The sequence below is a fragment of the Vidua chalybeata genome, chromosome 25 (assembly GCF_026979565.1).
Source record: "Vidua chalybeata isolate OUT-0048 chromosome 25, bVidCha1 merged haplotype, whole genome shotgun sequence".
Lineage (NCBI taxonomy): Eukaryota > Metazoa > Chordata > Aves > Passeriformes > Viduidae > Vidua > Vidua chalybeata.
The window spans coordinates 4,787,923-4,806,888 of record NC_071554.1 but is presented as its reverse complement, the minus strand read 5'-3'; the positions used below and the strand labels follow the sequence as shown (position 1 = coordinate 4,806,888).

Genomic DNA, 18,966 nt, shown 5'->3' with positions numbered 1-18,966 from the left:
CTGAAGGACTGTGATCTGCCCAGTTCCAGCCAGGATATCAAGGCACACAGGGACAGGAGGGAATAGGGGAGGAGGAGGAGCAGCAGTGAAGAGTGTATGCACTGCTACAGCTGAGGATGAATCTGGCCAGGAAAGTCTAATGCAAGGCTGCTTTTGACATGTTGAGTCAAGCACTGGATATGGGCTGAGCCCTCTGTTTCCTTAGAATGTAATTGGCCATTTTTGGAGGAACCTAAAGAAGCCAGTTTCCCTAAAAAGGAAACACTGTGGGAACCCCTAGAAAGTGGGGGCTGCATTCCTTCTTCCCCTCTGAACATCACAGCCACCTTACCTGGCCGGCATGGAAACCACTTTACAGGCTGACTGCAGGGGAGAGCATGGGAGAAACAGCAGCAGTTTGGAAGGTGAGCATGAGGCAGGAAGATTTTGGGGGTGATTCCCCTCTAGAAGCGGCTCCACTGTGAGGATGCAGTCAGGCAGTCGTGGTGGATTCCACTTTGTGACTGATTGGACAGTCTTAAAATTTCAGCATCTCTCAGGTTGGATTTTAGGCATCTGTTTCTTACTTTCTTGAGTGGGTTAACGGCAAACACATTTCTCATCTTGGCAGTTTGCATTTACTTGAACAAGAACGGCAGCACTGGGCCCCACCTAGACAAGAAGAAAGTTCAGCAGCTGCCAGACCATTTTGGACCAGCTCGAGCTTCTGTTGTCCTGCAGCAAGCAGTACAGGCCTGCATTGATTGTGCTTATCATCAGAAAACAGTCTTCTCCTTCTTAAAACAAGGCCACGGGGGAGAGGTCATCTCAGGTGAGAATGGGCCCGCAGCACTTTGCCTCCAGAGAGGTTGTTGCAAGAATTCTCTCATTGGAAGATGTCTGTCCTGAAGCTCACTGCAGCCACAGGCCAGGGGCAGACAGAAGAGTTCTGTCTTCTCTTTCTTGCCACACATCTGTGTCAGTGAAGCAACAGCTGGCAGCTGACTCAGAGCGGAGCAGTTCCCATGGCCCGCGGGCACAGCTGCTGGAGCAGGCAGTGCTCAGTCCTGGCATCAGCCTGGGCAGCAATCCTGCCCCACCGACCGGCCCCCCACACTGCCCCAGCCCTGGGAAGAGCCACAACAGGGGGGATTCCACAACTCCTCACGGAAAGACGAGAAATACCCCGGGTTTTATTTCTCCTTTAAGCCCGTGCGTAGCTGGATCTGCGAGCGCAGGCCCCTCCTGGAATCTTTTCCGTGCCCTCGGACGCGGCTCCCCGGCGCTGCCGCCCCGGCCCCGTGCTGGGTGCAGCAGGCTGGTCCTGGCCTGCCCCGGCAGCGGAAGGCAGTGGCTTTGTTGGCTCTCACCAGCCCAGCGATGCTGAGATCCAGGAGCTGGCTGTGCGGCCCTGGGCGTAGCCTCCCGCCTTGGCGGGGGGTTCACGTGTTGGGCTCTGTTTGTTTCTGTCTCCAGCTGTGTTTGATCGGGAACAGCACACTCTGAACCTGCCAGCAGTAAACAGTATCACCTACGTCCTCCGCTTCCTGGAGAAGCTGTGCCACAATCTGCGCAGTGACAACCTCTTTGGGAACCAGCCTTTCACTCAGAACAGCCACATGCAGCGCTCACACGAGTACGACCACGACAGGTATCTACCAGGTAGGAGCTGGGGCGGGGGCGGCACTGTAGGGACCCAGGTGCTCCATGTCTTAACCCAGATTTTATCTCCATCTCTGAAGGCAGGCTTCTGTTCCAGAGCCCTCTCACAGGGTTCATTGCATCACACCCAGTGTCGTGCACATGCCCGCAGGGCTCTTGTTGTGTAGGATTCCAGTTGCATTTTCTGCCTGTCAGTTTGGTTTCCATCTCCGCTGTAGGTTTCCGTTCATCTGTGCTGTCTCCTTGTCTTCCCTCCTCCCCTCGTCCCCCAGTCCTTCCCTCTTCCCGTGATCTGATTATGGTGACTTCATACAGCTAGGAATTCAGGTGAAAGACTGCTTGGGAAGGGAGAGTGATAACATGCAGCAGATAAACTGTAATTAGAAATTAATTAAAGCAGAGTGGTTTCCACGCTGGCCGTGGATCTGCTGGCAGCATCCAGCCCTGGCTAACAGCGTGGCCTGTTCAGGGGTGATGCTCATGCAGCAATCCAAGGCAGAGGTGGTTTTGTTTTCCTTGGCATGGCATTGAAGCAGCTCACCCCAGCAAGACAGCTCATGCCACATTATCAGATGCAGATTATCAGGCTGCAAAACTGCTCTGAAGTAGAAGTGGAAAACAAGGCCAGTAGTTCCCCCACAGTGCTGGGCAGTGACAGCAGGCCTGGGGTGATGGCTGCCCCTCAGGCTGTCTAGGGCTTCTGGGGGAGCTCCTGCTCTAGGAATGTCAGTTGTGGAGAGGATCAAAGCCGTCTGCACCCTCTAGGTGTTTGGCAAGTGCTGATCTCCTCTCCTGTCTTGCTTTCTTCCCCCTCTAGTCAGCAAATAGCTGTGGTGTTGTTTGAGATCTTTCCAAAGTTAATCCTCTGCATAATTACGATTCTGGCAAGAAAAGCAAAAGTTGTATGAATGTAAAAGGATGGGCACTTAGGAAGAACTGTTTAAGGAGAAGTTGCTAACCATGAAGTGTAGGAGCAACAGCCAAATGCCACAGTGCTTCTGTTCATTGCACCTCACAAAACACCTTAGGCAGAGTCTAGGGAGTGAGAGGATCTTCCCATCCTCTGCCGCCTCCTGGCTGGAGCCAGCAGGAGAGAGGAGCTGTAGGATATGCAAGGACAGGAGCTGTAGGATATGCAAGGACGGGAGCAGCATGACTAGTTACTGGGACTGGAGGCTTTCCCCTGAGGAACCCTCAAATAGAAGAAATCCCCATGTTTCAGTACCCTGTCATCATGACAGAGAGTAAAACCTGAGTGGGAGGGAAAGCACTCAGCTCTGGGCATGGATGAGCTCACACAGAGTTTCCAGCCTCCATGAGAGGTCAGTGGTGGCTGTGCCAAGAGTTGGGCTGCTGGGCAAAGTGGAAAAGTATAAATCAGAATTCAGGGAAACTCAGGCAGAGCACCAGATATGACACAATGCTGAGACCTGCCTATCCTGAACTCTGATTCAGAGTGTTTGCAGCACTTAAAGAAAAATTAACCACAGTCAGAAGTGTGACAGCACCTAGTCCTGCAGTTCGTCCTGATGTCTGAGCTTGTTGGGCATCTGCTCATGTAGCACCTTTCTCAGGCACCTGAAAGAAGGTGGTAATCTGTACATTACAGTGGCTTCTGGTGAGGGCAGGGAAACAGTGCTGGTGATTTTGGGAAGTTTGAGCTGGTCATGGAGGAATGAGGGTGGAGTTGTATATCCTTAAATCACACCAGATGTCAAGGCTGCTGTGGTCTCACCTTCAGCTCTGCATGTCCTGCCTTGTTTCCTCTGCAGTACAGGAATGTATTGTATGGGGCTGGTTCTTCCAGTAAACGGCCACTGGTTAGGACTGGGAGCTGGTCTGAGTTCCCAGAACAAACTGGCTTTGCAGGAGCACCCCTGTGGGTGCCATGGAGATTTGGGGTGTGTGCTTGGGGCAGAGGGAAGGTCTGCAGCAGCCCTTAGGTCAGCAGTGTCCTGCCATTCCGCCTTACTGAGTAAATGGAAATAAGGAGAAACAGCCTGAGTTGTGCATCAGGAGCAGCCCTTTGCAGGGAACTGGGCAGCTGGTTGCTGTTCATAGCAGCATGAGCATGATGTGACCTGGAGCCGTCTGAAAACACGGGACTGGAGGGACCCTCTGGGCCACAGAGCCCTGGCTCCTGCTGCTGCAGCACCACAGCACACGGAGTTTCTTGGATTAGCTCTGGAGTTGTGGATTTTGCTTTTCCACTGAAGTCTGCTCCAGGGTTTTATGCTGAGATTTTAGAAACTGTGTTGTAATTTCCAGCCCTAATTTATTCTTGGGCAACTTGGTGTCCGTGTCTCCTGGTCTTAATATTGTCTTTTAGCTTAATTTGGTTCTCTTTCTTCTGGAAGTAGTTGCAGAGTAGTTGTAGCCCTCAGAGGAGTTCATATTTTGACTACTTTTCACTCTCCTCAGACAGTGTTGGTTTGACTTAAACTTCATGGGGCAGCCAGAGTGCCACCCAGCACTCTGGGGAGGAGCTCATGGAGAGCTGGTGCCACAGCACTGGCACCACCATGGTCCCTGCAGCCTCTGCAGTCACTTTGTGTCCTTGTAACAGTGATGATCAGCCTGTCCTGGTCACATACGCCGTTCTTGTCATCCACTGTTGTCACCTGCAGGTCACCAGCTCATGGGACTGTGCTTCAAGTGCACATCTGGATTTAGCTGCTGGATTTTCCTCCTTGCTGGTTCTTGGTTATATATATATATATATCTCCTTCCTGCCTGGTTTTAAATGCTGCTTTGTCTGACCTGACATGGGAAGGCATCAGCAGATTTCATTGGTAAATCTCCAAAATTTCTGCCAAAGTTATTACAGTGCTAAATGACCCTGGGCTCAAGGATGATCCTCAGGCAGATTCACTGGCAGTTGCTCCCAGTCTCATGTTCCTTCTCAGTGTGCTGCCAACAGCTTTACCTCTCAAATCAGATTTCTGTGCATAGAAAAAGGCTCCTGGTAATTCATGTTCTGTCTCAGCTGGCTCTCTGTGTGTAACATCTTGCTGAATTCCAGGTATATGAGGTTGATGTCTCTTCCCTCATGTGATAGATCAGGATTTCCCATAACAGGGAGGCTGTTGGGTTGGCCTCCTCTGATGAACACCTGCCATAGAATGTGTCATATGTATTTCCTGCCCTTTCCTTCAGAGCCTGCCACAAATCTTGTGGTCCTGCTGAGGATAGACATAGGCATTTTATTGTAAAAATCATTTTCCCACCTTTTTTTTTTCAAATATTGACACCACATTTCAAGTGACTCTCAGTAACACAGTGCTGAGTTCTATTAGAATTTACTGCAGCAGACACAGAGTTTCAGGTGCACTGTCATTCTTGGCTTCCTCTGCACCCTTAAGGCTCCAGTTTGAGGACATTCAGTTGTCTGACTTAGTCAATGATGGATATTTTGGCTCCTGTCCTGTTTCTTTTATCCTTAGAGCCTTGCCCTCAGTGCTCAGCATGGCTGCAGCTGGAAGTGAATCCCAGAATGGTTTGGGTTGGAAGAGACCTTAAAGCTCATCTTGTTCCACCTCCTGCCATGGGCAGGGACACCTTCCACTATCCCAGGTGGCTCCAAGCCCCATCCAGCCTGGCCTTGGACAGTTCCAGGGATCCTGGGGCAGGCACAGATTCTCTGGACAGCCTCCCCACCCTCAGGGAAGACTTTTCTTCCATAAATCCAGTCTAAATCTACCATGTCTCAGCAAACAAGTGTACTGAGTGCAGGTGGATGTCACAGATGCATCAACACCTGAGCCAGGTGTGCAGGTGTGCTCTGCAGCCAGGGAGGAGGTGCCAGTGTAGTCAGTGCAAGGTGCATTGTCCTAAATTAGAAGCCCTGAGTGGGCTGACAAGATGAGGTGAGTGACTGTCACTATTCCTAAAGGTGTCCATGCTGATGGCCTTGGGATGGCCCACAGCACCATCCAGGCACAGCAGGTGAGCTGCTCTTCCCCCCACCAGCCTCCCAAGGCAGGGGAGGTGAAATATCCTCCCAGCTGTCCTGTCATTTGGAGGCAAGGACAGCCCTCTTTCCTTTGCTCCCAATCCTCACCTTTCTGCACAGTGTCCCCTCGCTCTGTTCCTTCTGTAGCTGAAACACGGGCCCATCTTTGCCTTTGCACTGTCTCAAAACACAGAATGAGTTAAAAAACTCCCTTCATCCCTGCACTCCCCATCCTGAGGTGCACAGCTCCATGCTGAGCAGGGCCTTGGATGAACAAGTAAATAATCTGCATGTTCTCAGCATCCTTCTCAAAGTGAGCATTTATCCACTGAGACTGGGGGTCCTTCCCTTTCAGATTATTTCCGCTTTGATGATACACATTCATGAGGTTTATGTCATTTTTGAACTGAAGGCATTTTCCTTTTATTCCTGATAATCTGAGTACAGCTCTGTCTGTTACTCAATTTCTTTATTTTCTTAAAACTTGTCCTTTAAAAACAGAATTCTGTTTTTGGTTTATCCTCTCATTAATTTACACCAACCTCACTTCTGATTCCTAGAATTAACTTCTATAACCTGACTCGCTGTGTTTTTAACATCAACCACTTTAAAAAAAAAAAGCCCAAACCAAAACCTGATGACACCTTTGTAAATCATCACCTTGTGTTGTGATTCTGTGGCTTTTGGGTGAAGAAGGCCATGCAGTTTGACACAGGGCTATCCAGAGACATTACCAAGAGCATGTGTTCCCCCTCTGGGCAGTGAGTGTTTCCTAGAGGGATTTGTCCTGAGGATGGAATTTGTTTTTCTGGCAATGTTACAGTGAATTTTGGTGATACTCCTATGGAGTCCAGGGCCTCAGTGCAAGCGGCTCTTTCATTTCCCTGAAGGATACTGATTGAACAGGTACCTTCTCTACCTTTGTGTTTCTCCTTAATCAACTCAATTGTGCCCATCTGGTGCTTCCCCCCACCTGTACCTCCGTTTGTTGGGCATTCTGCATCTCCCTTGGTGTCAGTCCCGTCGCTCCCTGCCGTACCTGTTGCCCCTCCTGCACCTGTCCCTGCCCTGTGCCAGCTGTCAGGGCTGCTCCTGTGCCAGCTGTCAGGGCTGCTCCGGGCTGGTCGTGGCTCCTGGCATTTTTGCAGGAGCATTTCACCCCTCTGTGCCCACCCCAGGAACGCTGCGAGCTCTCACGTGTCACCCGTGCTCAGGGTGGCTGCAAGGGCCCAGCTGGCATCTGCTGGCCTGTGAGGGCAGGGGGCAGCAGGAGGGTCACCTCAGCTGGGACAGGGTCTGCCACGCCTGTGTCACTTACCTGGCTGCTGTCCCCATCAGTGTCAGTGCTTCCATTCCTTGTCCATCCACGCCGTGTGTGCAGAGACGTCCCAGCCCATCCCAATGTCCCTCCTGCTGCGCAGCGTGTGGAGAGTCCCATCCTTGGGATGAGTTTGGAGAGGAGCAGCAGTGACAGCGCCTGGGGACTCCACGGAGGGGGGAGATTGAAAACTGGAGTAGAGTTTAATCCAGCACTGGGTATGGCACAGAGGGGTTGCAAATCATCCAAGGCTTGTTTGCCAGTTGTCCAAGGGTTACGTGCATCTGAAAGGTGACTGTGGGATCAGCAGGAATTGTGTGGGATGAGCCATGAGGAGAAATGGAATTAAGTCAATTAGAGGTGCTATTTGGGTGAAATATGGCAAAACATGGCTAAGATTCTTTGTTAGTTTTCTCACCACCCTTTTTCTCTGATAAAACCTGCAAACTCTGCTCTGTTGAGCCCTGCAGATGTGCTGGGTTGCAGCTTGAGCAGGTGGTGGGTGCCCAGGCTGGCGATGCACGCAAGGCTCAGGGGACTCTGTCAAGACTGCATTTCCCAGGAGGTCTCCACTCCTAAAGAGGGCTTGTTCTCTTTTCCTAGACAGAAGCAGTTCGTTAGACGGCTCTCTGCAGGGACCAGGCCGGGGTACAAAGCGCTTTTCCCAAGATCCCCCTCCATACAGTGCTCCTCTCTCCCCCAAGTTACCAAAGAATGACCGTCACCCTTTGGAAGGTGAGCACAGCGTGTCTCTTCCCAAAGCTGGCTCTTCCCAGCGCCCTGTCCCAGACCTGCCGTGCCGAACCGAGCCATGGCTTCAGGGAGCTGCTTTGCCTGTCCCTGGCATGGGTTGTGCTTGGTATTCCAGAGGGGAGTGGATGAGCTGCTCTGTGGTGAGACAGGTTCCCCACAGAGATGCATGTGGAATGCAGCGGGAATTCCTTCTAACCCTGGCAGTCATCATCTCACTCTGTATAATCTGGTTTAGCTTCCCTCTGGTTTAGCTGTGCATGGGATTAACAGTGCTCAAACTGCCCAGCTGCCTCAGTCAGTCTGCCCCTGGATTTTTGGATTTTTCCCTGAGGGTTTGCTGCAGCCTGTTGTGCAGATGCTGATGTGCAGCTGTGCAGCCAGGAACTTGCTGCCCTTTCCCAGGATCTCATCTTGTTCCTCACAGGCCTCCCTAAAACAGCTGAGGGGTGTCACTGGCTCCACCAGCTCAGCCACACCATTCCCATCCCGCACTGTTGCTCCGTCCCAGAGTCTCTCGGGATACCACTGGTGCAGAAGCAGGAATTACCACTTTCATTCCTTACTAAGCACAGGGACATTTAAAACCCTTCACAGTTGGGATGCAAGTCAGCAGCAGAATTCATCTTCCCAGGAAAAGGCAAAGTTTGCCCAGTTCACTTTATCATGAACTCGGTTATTTAGCTGTGGGATCCATAGGTGACCCTTGCATGCAGAGGTGGGAGATTTCCAGAAGATCCAGGTAGCTGGAGGACTCCCTGAACTGAGTAATCTTCAATAAATACACTCCCACTTTTGTTCTGAACTGCAAACCCTTCGTAATGAAGAGTGAAGATTTAATCTTACTGAGGCTTTTAATTAATGGATGGTAGAATCTGCCAGCATGTTAGTCACAGTTCTTTGTGACTGAAATCCCTGAAAAAATGCTGGAGGCTCCTGGGCAGGCTCACAGTTCAGTGGCTTCATGCTCTGTTGCTGTCCCTTTAGAATCCCCATTTCCCTGGTTTTGCTGGGGTTGCTGATCCCGGGTGTGAGTGCCCAGCCTGGCACCACTGTGGGTGATTTTGGTCTGTGCCCATCACTGTGTCCTGTGCTCTGCAGAATCACTGACCCTGTCTCTAAGCACAGCTGCTCTGAACTTGCCTGGAGCAGCTGTGACTGCCCCATCTCTGGAAGTTTCCAAGGCCAGGTGGACAGGGCTTGGAGCAACCTGGGATAGTGGAAGGTGTGGCATGGAGTGGAACTGAATGGGCTTTGAGGTCCTTCCCAACCCAAACCATTCCATGATTCTCTGGTGGACAGTTTCTAGTGGCCTTGTTATCTGCAGTGATTAAAACTGTACATTTGTCACAGAGCTGAAGTGAAGACAGAGCTGGTGTGTGGCAGTGCCTCATCTATTCCAGCATACTGACAAGTCAAAATCTGTTCCCAGAGGCTGCTTCTGTTTCTCACTCCAAACAGGTGCTGGTCTCCTTGATTCCCCTCTGATGCACCAGCCACTGCATTTGGGTAACTGTTGGCACAGCCCAGCCCCTCCTCCTCCCCCAGCAGGTGGGACATGCAGTGTTCAGCCTGTTCTTGAACTGGATTGCTCCAAAGGTTCAGATGCCTTGGTTGGGTGGTGAATGTTGCCCACTCTGTATTGTCAGTGAAGAGAGAAGGCTTCCATAATGGGTAATTCCAAGGAGGAGCCTTCATTAGGTTTCTACAAGATTGATTCTTAGTCTGCTTCAAAGTCTATTCAGTTATCCCTTGGCCTTGGAATGGGTTGTGCCATCTGGATGCCAGAATTCTCCAGCCTCTTCCAGAAAAAGACAGACAAGTGGGCAGGAAGTGTGTCTGCATGTGAGGGGTGATCCTTCCTGCAGCAGCTTGGTCTGGTTCTGTTCTTTGTCCAAGCAGGGAGCAATGAGGTGCAGTTTCAAATTCCATCTAGAAATTAATTCTTATCTCACAGCTAAAAGCTGTAATGAATACATCCTCCTCCACCATGAAATTGAGGTTCAGGCAGGAATATTTGCATTTCAGAGGATATATTTTAAGAATATGCACCTGAAATACCCAGATGTCGAGTATTTCTTGAGCAAGGTACATCTTCTCATGGGAATGAACTCTGTCTCAGACAGCAGCTCCTGAACACATCCCAGTTTGCCATATGGAAGGCTGTGAGCAAGAGTGGGACATCTCTGTTCACTCTGCATTTGGCAAGAAACAGAGACACGACAAAGGGATTTCACATATTACATTGTTTTTCCTCTTGCATCCAGTGGTGTTTGTGTGGCTTTTTGCTGAAACACTGCAGTCCCAGCACAGTGGGGACCTGCCTTCACAGCCCATCACTTGCTGGAAGCAGTGGGTGTTCAGGAGTAGTCCAAATCACATTTGTGCTTGTGGCCAAACTCCTGTGTTTTAGCAGTAAAATGACACTGTTGAGTCTATAGCACTATTTGTTTAATTAAACTTTAATTATCTGCTCCCTGCCTCTCCACCACTAATTGTGGCATGTTTCCCTACGATGTGCCAACTGCCAGCCTTTAGTTAAATCTAACAGTTTGTGTAAGGAATTCTGCCTAAGGATCAGCCACCTCCTCCTCCCACTCTGGTTATCAAGGGTGAAGGATCCTGGATCTTGCCTGAGTGCAGTTGTGCCCTGCAAAGTATCTCATCTACAGATGATTCCCAGGGGCAGCAGTCATTCCCCTCTTGCTCCATGTCCTTCTTCCTTCCCTGAGGAATGAATACCCTGAGGTATTCATAAATGATGCCCTGAGGTATCATTCATTGAGCAGCTCCCTGTGTACTTGTATTTTTAGGAAAACCCTCACTGCCTCTTGCACCTGCTACAAAGCCCCGAGCTCTGCTGCAGTGTTACAGCCCAACCAGGCCCTCACCTGTGCAGGGATAGGGAACCTGGGGATCACTGTGTGCCTTCAGTTTTATCTCCTGGGCAAAAACACATCGTGCCCCAGGGCTTCACCCGTGGCCATGTGAGAACAGGATCACATATTTGCAGAATGCATCAGCACATTCCTGTCATGACACTGTGTTAATTGTTGAGTGAAGTCATTTCTGAGGATGAGTTTTGGATGCTGAGCCTTGCACCGACAGCAACCTGTGCACGTGCTCTCTGAGCTTTCCAGATTCCTTCTGCTGACACCAGTCCCTGCTGTGAGAGCTCTGGGGTTTTTGGGAGCACTCAGACACATGTGTTTGTGTGACCAGCACATCTGGGTGAGTGTCCCTGGACTTCCTGGCAAGCTGAAGTTCTTTGTCACCTCAGAAGGTGCTGGGATTCCTTGGAGGGCTGAGATGCACCACTTGGTGCATCCCACGCCCACGCCACTTGGTCCATCCCATGCCCACAGCCACTGTCCTGTGACAGCTCTGAGGGCTGTGCCCGCTGACCCCTCTCCTGCCTCTGTCCTTCCCTGGCAGTCAGCACCCTTCCCCAGATCTTTAATGGAAAGTGTTTTGGGGTTTAAACAGAACTGTCCTGTTGAACAGGAGACCAAATGTAGTTGCTTGGAAGCAGCTACAGTAGAACCCCACTGATGTGACACCCACCAGTGGGTCTGGCTGGGCAGGGGATCTCCTCCCAGGCCAGGCCAGGGCAGCCAGCTCTGCTTTGCATCCAGTCTGGAGCTGAAATGCAATGGTGGGAGTGCAGGAGGGGTTTGAAGTTATCCAGGAATAGCCATGGTCAGCAAACCATTTTTTATGCATCCGGAGCAGGTGAGAACACACCTGTCCATGCAGGAAGCGAGTGACAAGTGGGCCAGCACAGCACAGGTCACCAGGGGTAACAATCTTCACACCAGCAGTTTGTACATGAGATTTTAAGGCTGTGCTACTGTTTGTGGGCACATCCCAGAAACCTAAAAGCAAACAAAGGCAGCAGTGTCTCAAGTGCAGAGTGGCAAAGCCCTGGGTGGGAATTACCCAGTGATAACCCCACACCAGGCTGGCCAACAGCCAGACAAGGCTGTTCCCATTCCATATCCTTACAGTGTGAAGCCCTGGAAGGTCAGGGCTCGACCAGCTGAACTGGCCTCTGGATCTCTGCTCAAACACAGGCAGCAGGACACGAGACCAGAAGATCCCAGCTCTCACAGTAGTGCCACAGTTAATAGAAACCAGAGCAAATAAGGTGTAGCCAGCCAGGAGAGGCTGCCCCACTCGATGGTACCCAACGTCTGCAGCACTTGGGAACCACTTCAGGCTCTGGCAAGCTGCACTTCCCTTCACTGGAGCATGGCAGCATCAGCTCAGCAGGGAATTTGGGAAAATTTCAGCAGCTTCTGCGTCTTACAGGCTGCAAATCCTGCACCCTCACCAGGATCCCAGCTCAGCACAGCACTGCTGTGCTGGCTCTCACCTGCTGCTCCTGGAGTCTGGGAAGTGCCAGGGACGAAACCCAGGGCCAGTGCTCAGGCTTCTTCAGCCATGTCAGCTGCCGTGGTGTTGGAGTGGCAGCAGCTCAGGGCTGTGAGCTGCCCTCAGGGCCCCTCAGATTCTGGTGGAGGAGCTGCAGCTCCCAGCCATGTGTGCTGGCAGCGCACAGGCAACGCCCCTCGCTGTGGGGCTGCTTCCCTCCTTGGCAGGTGTTTCATCAGAAGGAACACAGGTATTTGAGGGTGACTCAAGAGGCACAAGGACCACCTGGGCTGAGACTCAGTTGTGCCTTAGTAAAACATGCAAAGGTGGCCCTGCAATGGAGCTGTCACGGTGTAACAGCAGAGGCAGATCTTGCTGCCTCAGCCAATGCAACCTGTCACCCTGGACAGTCTCCTCAGCCCCTCCATCCCAGTAGTGCCACGGAGAGCTGCAAATTCAGGGCATTTCTGGAGAAGGTGAGGAAGCCACCATTGCTCTGATACCCTGCCTGGGGAGGATATTAGAGGCCCAGGCCCTGCTGTGCATGTTCCATATGGGGAGTTGGCCTCTGATGTGGTTAGGCTGGAAAAGAGCCCAGCAGGAGGCCGGGAGGGATGAGCAGCTCGCCACCAGCATGTTGCTTTTGGGGCCAGAGGACCAGCACGGTGTGGGAGCATTGCCTGGCCCTGATGGCACAGCTCCCTCCTGCTCTGCATGTGTCTGCCATCCCAGTGCCAGACAGCAGGGCCTTCCATGCACGCTGATGCTGAGGACGTGCAGTGTGTGAGCCCTTGGGGAGCATCTCCTCCCCTTCCTGTTCAGGCCTGTCTGTGAGTCCTGTGTCCGTTGGCATTCAGAGGGGACAGCCCTGCCCTACCCCACGGTGCCCCTTGGCCACAGAGGGGCCCAGGGCAGTCAGGCCTCAGGGCTGCTGGTGGCTTGAACAGAGTAGCTGAAAAAAGGAGCTGCTGCTCCAGTCTGGGACCATTGTCACTACACTGCTTGGACTGGCACTGGCAGATGGTGACACCATTTGCAGATTAGCAGCTGGTGAATCCCAGGGCTCTGGCAGTGCCTGGTTTGATCCCTGTGCTGGGGAGAGACCAGCCAGGGGTCGGACCCAGCGAGCGCTGCTGCGGCTCTGCCCCGCACGGGAGCATGGGGCCGTGGCGTTCGGGTGCACTAACTGCAGCTTGGTGCATTCCAGGTGAAACCTTTGTCCTGGGAGATGGCCTCCCAGGGCCCTTAGAGCCTCGCCTGGACCCCATGGACTCTGCCTTGAACTCTGTCAATTCATCCAGCCACAGCAGGAGCTCCAGAGACTTTCGCCTGCCAGGATACAGGCACCTGCAGCAGCCCTCTAGCCTCAGCCAGGGCAGCACCTCTGCCCTGCGCAGGCCTAGCTCTGGGGGTAAGAGCTCAGAACAGCCCTGCAGCTGTAAATTGGGCAATAAAGGGCTATTCTAACTCCAGTTACACCTTTCTAACTTCAGCAAGTGCCAGAGGCTGGGCTCTGCACAGCCAACCAAGTCTGTTAGGTGTGATGGCACAGGTGGCATGTGGACAGGTGACATTTCTACTTTGGCTGGTGACTGGGTGGACCTGGAAGTCAGTGGAGAGAAAGGAACAGGCAGGAGCTGAACTGTGTCCAAGTGATAACTGGGTGTCTGAGTCCTCAAGGATGGATTGGGAATGGCTGGGTAGTCGAACGTTGCCTGGTGGGGCTGGGAGGATGGTCAGATACATGAGTGGCACTTGTCTGTATGAGGGAAGAGGGGCAGGAGAGCTGAACTGCTCATTGCAGCACATGGGGTTACAAATAGTGTCATTTTAGGTGCATGGCATCAGTAAGAGCCTCTGAAAAGCTCAGGCTGCTGGTGCCTCCCCCAGATATTTTCAGGCAGAGCTGGGACAAGGGCCTGTGCACGCTGGGAGCAGGACTTGTGCCAGCTCAGGCTGTGCTTTTGGACAGTGGGAGGTCACCTGGGGGTTCAGTCCATCAGAAGATGCAGCCAGTGAAAACATAAACCAGCTTTGCCTTGTTAAATGTGCTAAAGGTGTTGAAGGGGAGGAAGAACCGTGCATGGGGAGAGATGTGGGAATGGCAGGGGCTGTTCTGCTGAGGTGGGAAGTGTCTGCCCATGGACAGGGAGGAGTGGGAGCTGGGGCCAAACAAGGGGAGTGGGGCTTGAGGGAGGTGACAAGGGCTCAGTATAGAAGGCTGCCCTGAAAAGTCAGGCCTAAGGAGAGGGAATAAGGCTGGGGTGCCAGACCTGCGCCACAGAAATCTGGGGCACACCTGGGCCATGCCCCTTGCTGTGTCTCTGCCCTGCTGTGGGAGAGGAGCTGAGTGGTGGACTGAGGGGGAGCGACCGTGGGGCGGTGCCAGGGACCCCCAGTAACGGAGCTGTCTGGCATCCCCAGGGTCCGACAGGTACCTCGGCTCCCGGGACACCTCCCAGCTCAGCAGCCGTGACCCCTCGTCCTGGACGGTGGAGGAGGTGATGCAGTTCATCCGTGAGTCAGACCCACAGCTGGGCCCCCACGCTGACCTCTTCCGAAAACACGTGAGTGCCACGGTTCCTGTACAGTGGCTGTGTGTTTGGGGGCGTGTTACATCTGGGAGGGGGCAAATCACACAAACAAAATCCACGAGAGTCAGAACACGGCAGCACTTCAGACCAGATGGAGTTTTGTGCTTAATGAAAAGATCCTCATAAATCCTGCTCGTGTCCTGTCCAGGCTTGGATCCTCATCAGAACCCCTTGGGGGCCGCCTGGGTGCATGCAGAGCCTCTGCAGTGAGTCTCGGTGCTGAAAACACAAACTCTGCTCCTCCTGGAGTCTAATACTCAGCTCGTGGCAAATTTCTTCTGGCAAGAAACACATTCCAAGTGGGATTCACAGAGTGCATTGCTGCTCAGCTCCTGTAACAGGGAGTCTCATAAGGCTCTGGTCCCTGTGCACATCTCTTAAGTGTAAAACAGCTGCAGACACAGCGTGGAGTTTGTAGCATTCCAGCTACAAGACAGGTTTGGCAGCTGCGTGTCCTGAGCCCTGCAAGAGCTGTGTTCCCTCTGCCTTATCATAAAGTCCATGTTCTGGGGGTGCTCATGAAGAGCAGTGGAAGCAAACACCCAGCACTGTCCTGCTCTGGGCTGGCCTGACCCAACACTTCTTTTTTTAATTTGTTCTATTTTAGAAATACCAGTAATTGAGAAATATTTGTTTTAATTATGAAAAGCTGCCAAGGGACGGAAGTGCCCTGGATTGTCAGTCCTGAGGAGAACTTTGTTTTCATCTGTGGAAGGGGAAAACAGATCAAACCTGGAACTGGAGATCCCTGGAGATCTCACCAACCTGAAAGCAACTGAGTATTGACGTTAGGACAGGATTTTCTGTTGTTTGAGGTTGTGACTTTTATTTTTCACTTACAAGCCAGTTTCACTTACAGTTTTCTTCTTGGAAAACTGTCCAGTGCAAAGCTCTGGACTGGGTCTTAGACAGGAGTGCTGCATGGGACTGGGAGACTTCCACTTGTAAATGCCAAGAACAAAGCTGTTTTCTGGTTATTCTAAGCTTCATGATCCATCCCCTCCTTAGTATCAGGAGGGACACATCTGGCTCTGCTGTAAAGCATCAGATGCTTTGAAAGCTGCTGTGTTGGAATCAGCCCCACTGGGGATGAGGAGCTCTACCACTCTCTGCCAGTGGCTGGGAATATGCTGTGAAGCTCCAGAAATAGAACCACAGAATCATTCAGGTTGGAAAAGCCCTCTGAGGTCATACAGTCCAGCATTCCCTCAGCCCTGCCAAGGCCACCACTAAACCATTTTCCCAAGTGCCACATCTACATGGTTTTTTTGAACACTTCAGGGATGGTGATTTCAGCCTGTGCCAGTGCCTAACCACCCTTTCAGGGAAAAAATTTTCCTAATATCCAGTCACAGAGCACAGGCTCTTTGGGTTTCAGGATCTGTTCCTTCACCTCATCTTCAGCCATGACTTCAGGGCTGTGTGTGTCACAGCAGGGCTGTCACCATCAACTCATCCTCTGCCAGATTTCTCCTGCCCTGGGATGACAATGCCCTGGAGTGAGCCATTGCTCCCCTGCACTGCCACTGCCTCTGTCATTCCCCTGTCAGGGAAACCTCCCTTTTCCTTCCTCCCCACCTCCCTTCAGGATGTGCTGGCCCTCTGGAAATGGCTCCTGGATGTTGATCACCCAGCAGAATTCCCATCACACACATGGGTCCAGGGCTGCAGCAGGGTGGATGTGGGGCTGGTCAGTATGGACCTGTGCTGTCCATACTGGGATGTCCATACTGGGATGTCCCTGCTGGGGTCTCCATGCTGGGATGTCCATACTGGGATGTCCATACTGGGGTGTCCATACTGGGATGTCCTTGCTGAGATGTCCATACTGGGATGTCCATACTGGGATGTCCTTGCTGGGATGTCCCTGCTGGGATGTCCATACTGGGATGCTGCTCTCTCACCCAGAGAGAGCCCAGCTGAGCAGGGCTCTCTCACCCAGCCCTGCTGTTGCATTTTGGGCCGGCCTGGCTCAGGCAGGGCTGGGGCTCCCAGGTGCCATCAAAAGCACTGTCGTTGATCCTTGCAGGAGATCGACGGGAAAGCCCTGCTCTTGCTGCGGAGCGACATGATGATGAAGTACATGGGGCTGAAGCTGGGGCCAGCCCTGAAGCTCACTTACCACATCGACAAGCTAAAGCAAGGCAAGTTCTGAGAGGACTCGTGGCAGGATGGATCCTGGAAGCTCCGCTCCCGGCCGCCCCACCCGCGCTCACCTGCCGACAGGTTCGCATGCACACACCCCCTTCCGCCGCAGCAGACGGACACTCCCGACGCCCGGCCCGGCCCTCGGGGCCCCGCCCGCCCCGGCCAGGCCCCGACAGTGCTCAGGAGGAGCCCGGCACAGCTGGGCTTTGCACCAGACTCGAGCTGTGGGCGTTGGAAGCGGAGGGTTTCTTCCCTGCTGCCCAGCCAGCACTTCTCCGTGAGCTCACGGTCCTGCTTCCCTGGGATGGAGCAGCTCCAGGCAGTGCCCCTGGGGACTGGGTGATTGCCTCAGCTCCTCCTGCTCTCACTGTGGCTCAGCGCTCCTGGTGGGGCAGCCCCCGGGCACTGAGCCTGCCCAGCCTCAAGGGGCTCGGTGCCCCCAGCCTGCCCTCAGCCCTGTGGCACCACAGCGAGCTCAGAGCCTTGACCAGCCAGCCCTGTCTCCAAACTGAGGGAGCCCATCCACCCGGCTCTGCCTGCCCCCAGCTCCTGACCTGGCTCCAGCTGGGCACACCGGGCCGAGGGTGGAAGCCTTCATATTTATTCCAGACTGGGGAGGCCGTGTGGGAGCATGGAGAGAGCTGGGAGAGCTGAGGAGCGGGGCTGGGCCTGCCGTGCCCCTGGCACAGATGGGCCTGGGCTGGTGTTGGAGGCTGCCTGGATGCTGCAGGACTCGGCTGATCCTTCTCGCCTTTTTTTATTTTTTTTTAATTTGAAATTTTTTTTTTTTACTAAGGAATTGTCTCTTTCAAATGATGAGATGATTTTTCTACCTGTGTTGAACTCGCAACTCTTGCTGATTTTTAGCCAGAGCTGCTAAGGTTTGTCTTCCCAGGGGCACTCCTGCTCCTCTAGAGTTGTGGTTTGTCCCAGCTCAGCATGTGTGAGGGTTTTGGGTCTGGCCAGAGCATCCCAGAGTGGTGACCTGTCCCGGCATTGCTCTTCCTGTGAGGGCTTTGCCCTTCCCGAGGCACCTGTTGGTCTCAGGCAGTTTAATGTATTTATTTTTGATGGCACTTGAGTGCTTCCCGTGGTCCCAGACACGTTTCTGCAGCTGCACGAGGAGTGTCAGAGTGGAGCCACCAGCTGTGTCACCGCAGTGTCCCCTGGACAGCAGCTGCCAGCTCGGGGCTGCCCAGACCCCAGAGCATCACTGGCACCAGCCTGGCCTGAGCTGGGACAGGGCTGGCAGGACAGGGCTGATGGTCCCCAGTGTGTGCCCACACACAGAGCTCAGCATGCTTCCTCTGCAGTGCCCAAAGGGCTGGGACGGAATCTCCACTCCAAGCACTTCCTTCTCCTGTGCTCAGCTCACCCTCTGCATCTGGAGCTGCAGCTCACAGCCTCCCTGCAGCCTCGAGGGCCTGGCCAGCAGCAGGACGGGCCCCTGTGGTGACCAACCCTCCAGGCTCTTGCACTGAGTCAGGTTTACCCCTAAGGGGCAATGTTGCAAAAAAAAAAAAAAAAAAAAAAAAAAAAGAAAAATACCCCAAAGTAATAAAAAGGCAAAATGGCTTTCTGTCCTGTAGCGCAGCCTGCGCTGCCGGCCTGGGGCTGGGGGCTCCGGCTGCTCACGGGGCCCCTCGGTGTGAGCCAGCCCCGGCAGGGTCAGCCAGTGCTTTCCTCTGCACTTATTTTACGTTGATTTGTTTATAAATAAAAGGATACCAAGTTCCTCCCCGCAGTTTGAGCAGTGATGGCAGCGCCGGGCTGAGCTCTGGCCGCAGGGGGAGCACAGGGAGGGCAGTGGGTGCTGCCCCAGGACTGACTCCCCGGTGGGGAGGGAGAGCAGGGCCAGGATGGGGCTGGAGGTTGATTCATGAGGCCAAGGCACATCTTATCCTCCCTGAGGCACCCCAGGGAAGCACAGGGTGCCCTTGGGTGGGGGTGCTCCCAGGACTTGTCCCAGGGGAGCTGTTCCTGAACCCAGAGCCAGGGCTGAGGCTGCTCTGGGGAGAGCAGAGTGGTGGCACTGACAGCCCCACATCACCCCATGACCCAGGGACACAGCTCTGACCACGGGCCTGGTCCTGCGTGTCCCACACCAGGCAAGAAACACTCCCAGCTGTGGAGGAGCGGGGTGGGACAAACCCTCCCGGGGCAGCTCAAAGGCACTGGAAACCCTTTTG

General features: G+C 53.3%; 1 protein-coding gene across 9 annotated transcripts in view; it reads left to right on the top strand.

Annotated features, from left to right (window-relative positions):
* Positions 1-18,521, top strand: part of SCMH1 (Scm polycomb group protein homolog 1) — a 60,869-nt gene extending 42,348 nt beyond the window's left edge. For 5 of the 9 annotated variants that reach the window (XM_053964597.1, XM_053964599.1, XM_053964598.1 and 2 more), the window contains 6 exons: positions 611-811; positions 1,456-1,641; positions 7,515-7,646; positions 13,243-13,446; positions 14,460-14,602; positions 16,659-18,521. In XM_053964597.1, coding sequence (XP_053820572.1) covers positions 611-811; positions 1,456-1,641; positions 7,515-7,646; positions 13,243-13,446; positions 14,460-14,602; positions 16,659-16,784 — 992 coding nt within the window. In that variant the 3' untranslated portion in view covers positions 16,785-18,521. The remainder of the gene's footprint in view (positions 1-610; positions 812-1,455; positions 1,642-7,514; positions 7,647-13,242; positions 13,447-14,459; positions 14,603-16,658) is intronic. The other 4 variants (XM_053964601.1, XM_053964604.1, XM_053964600.1 and 1 more) reach the window with 3 other exon arrangements.
* Positions 18,522-18,966: the final 445 nt, after the last annotated feature.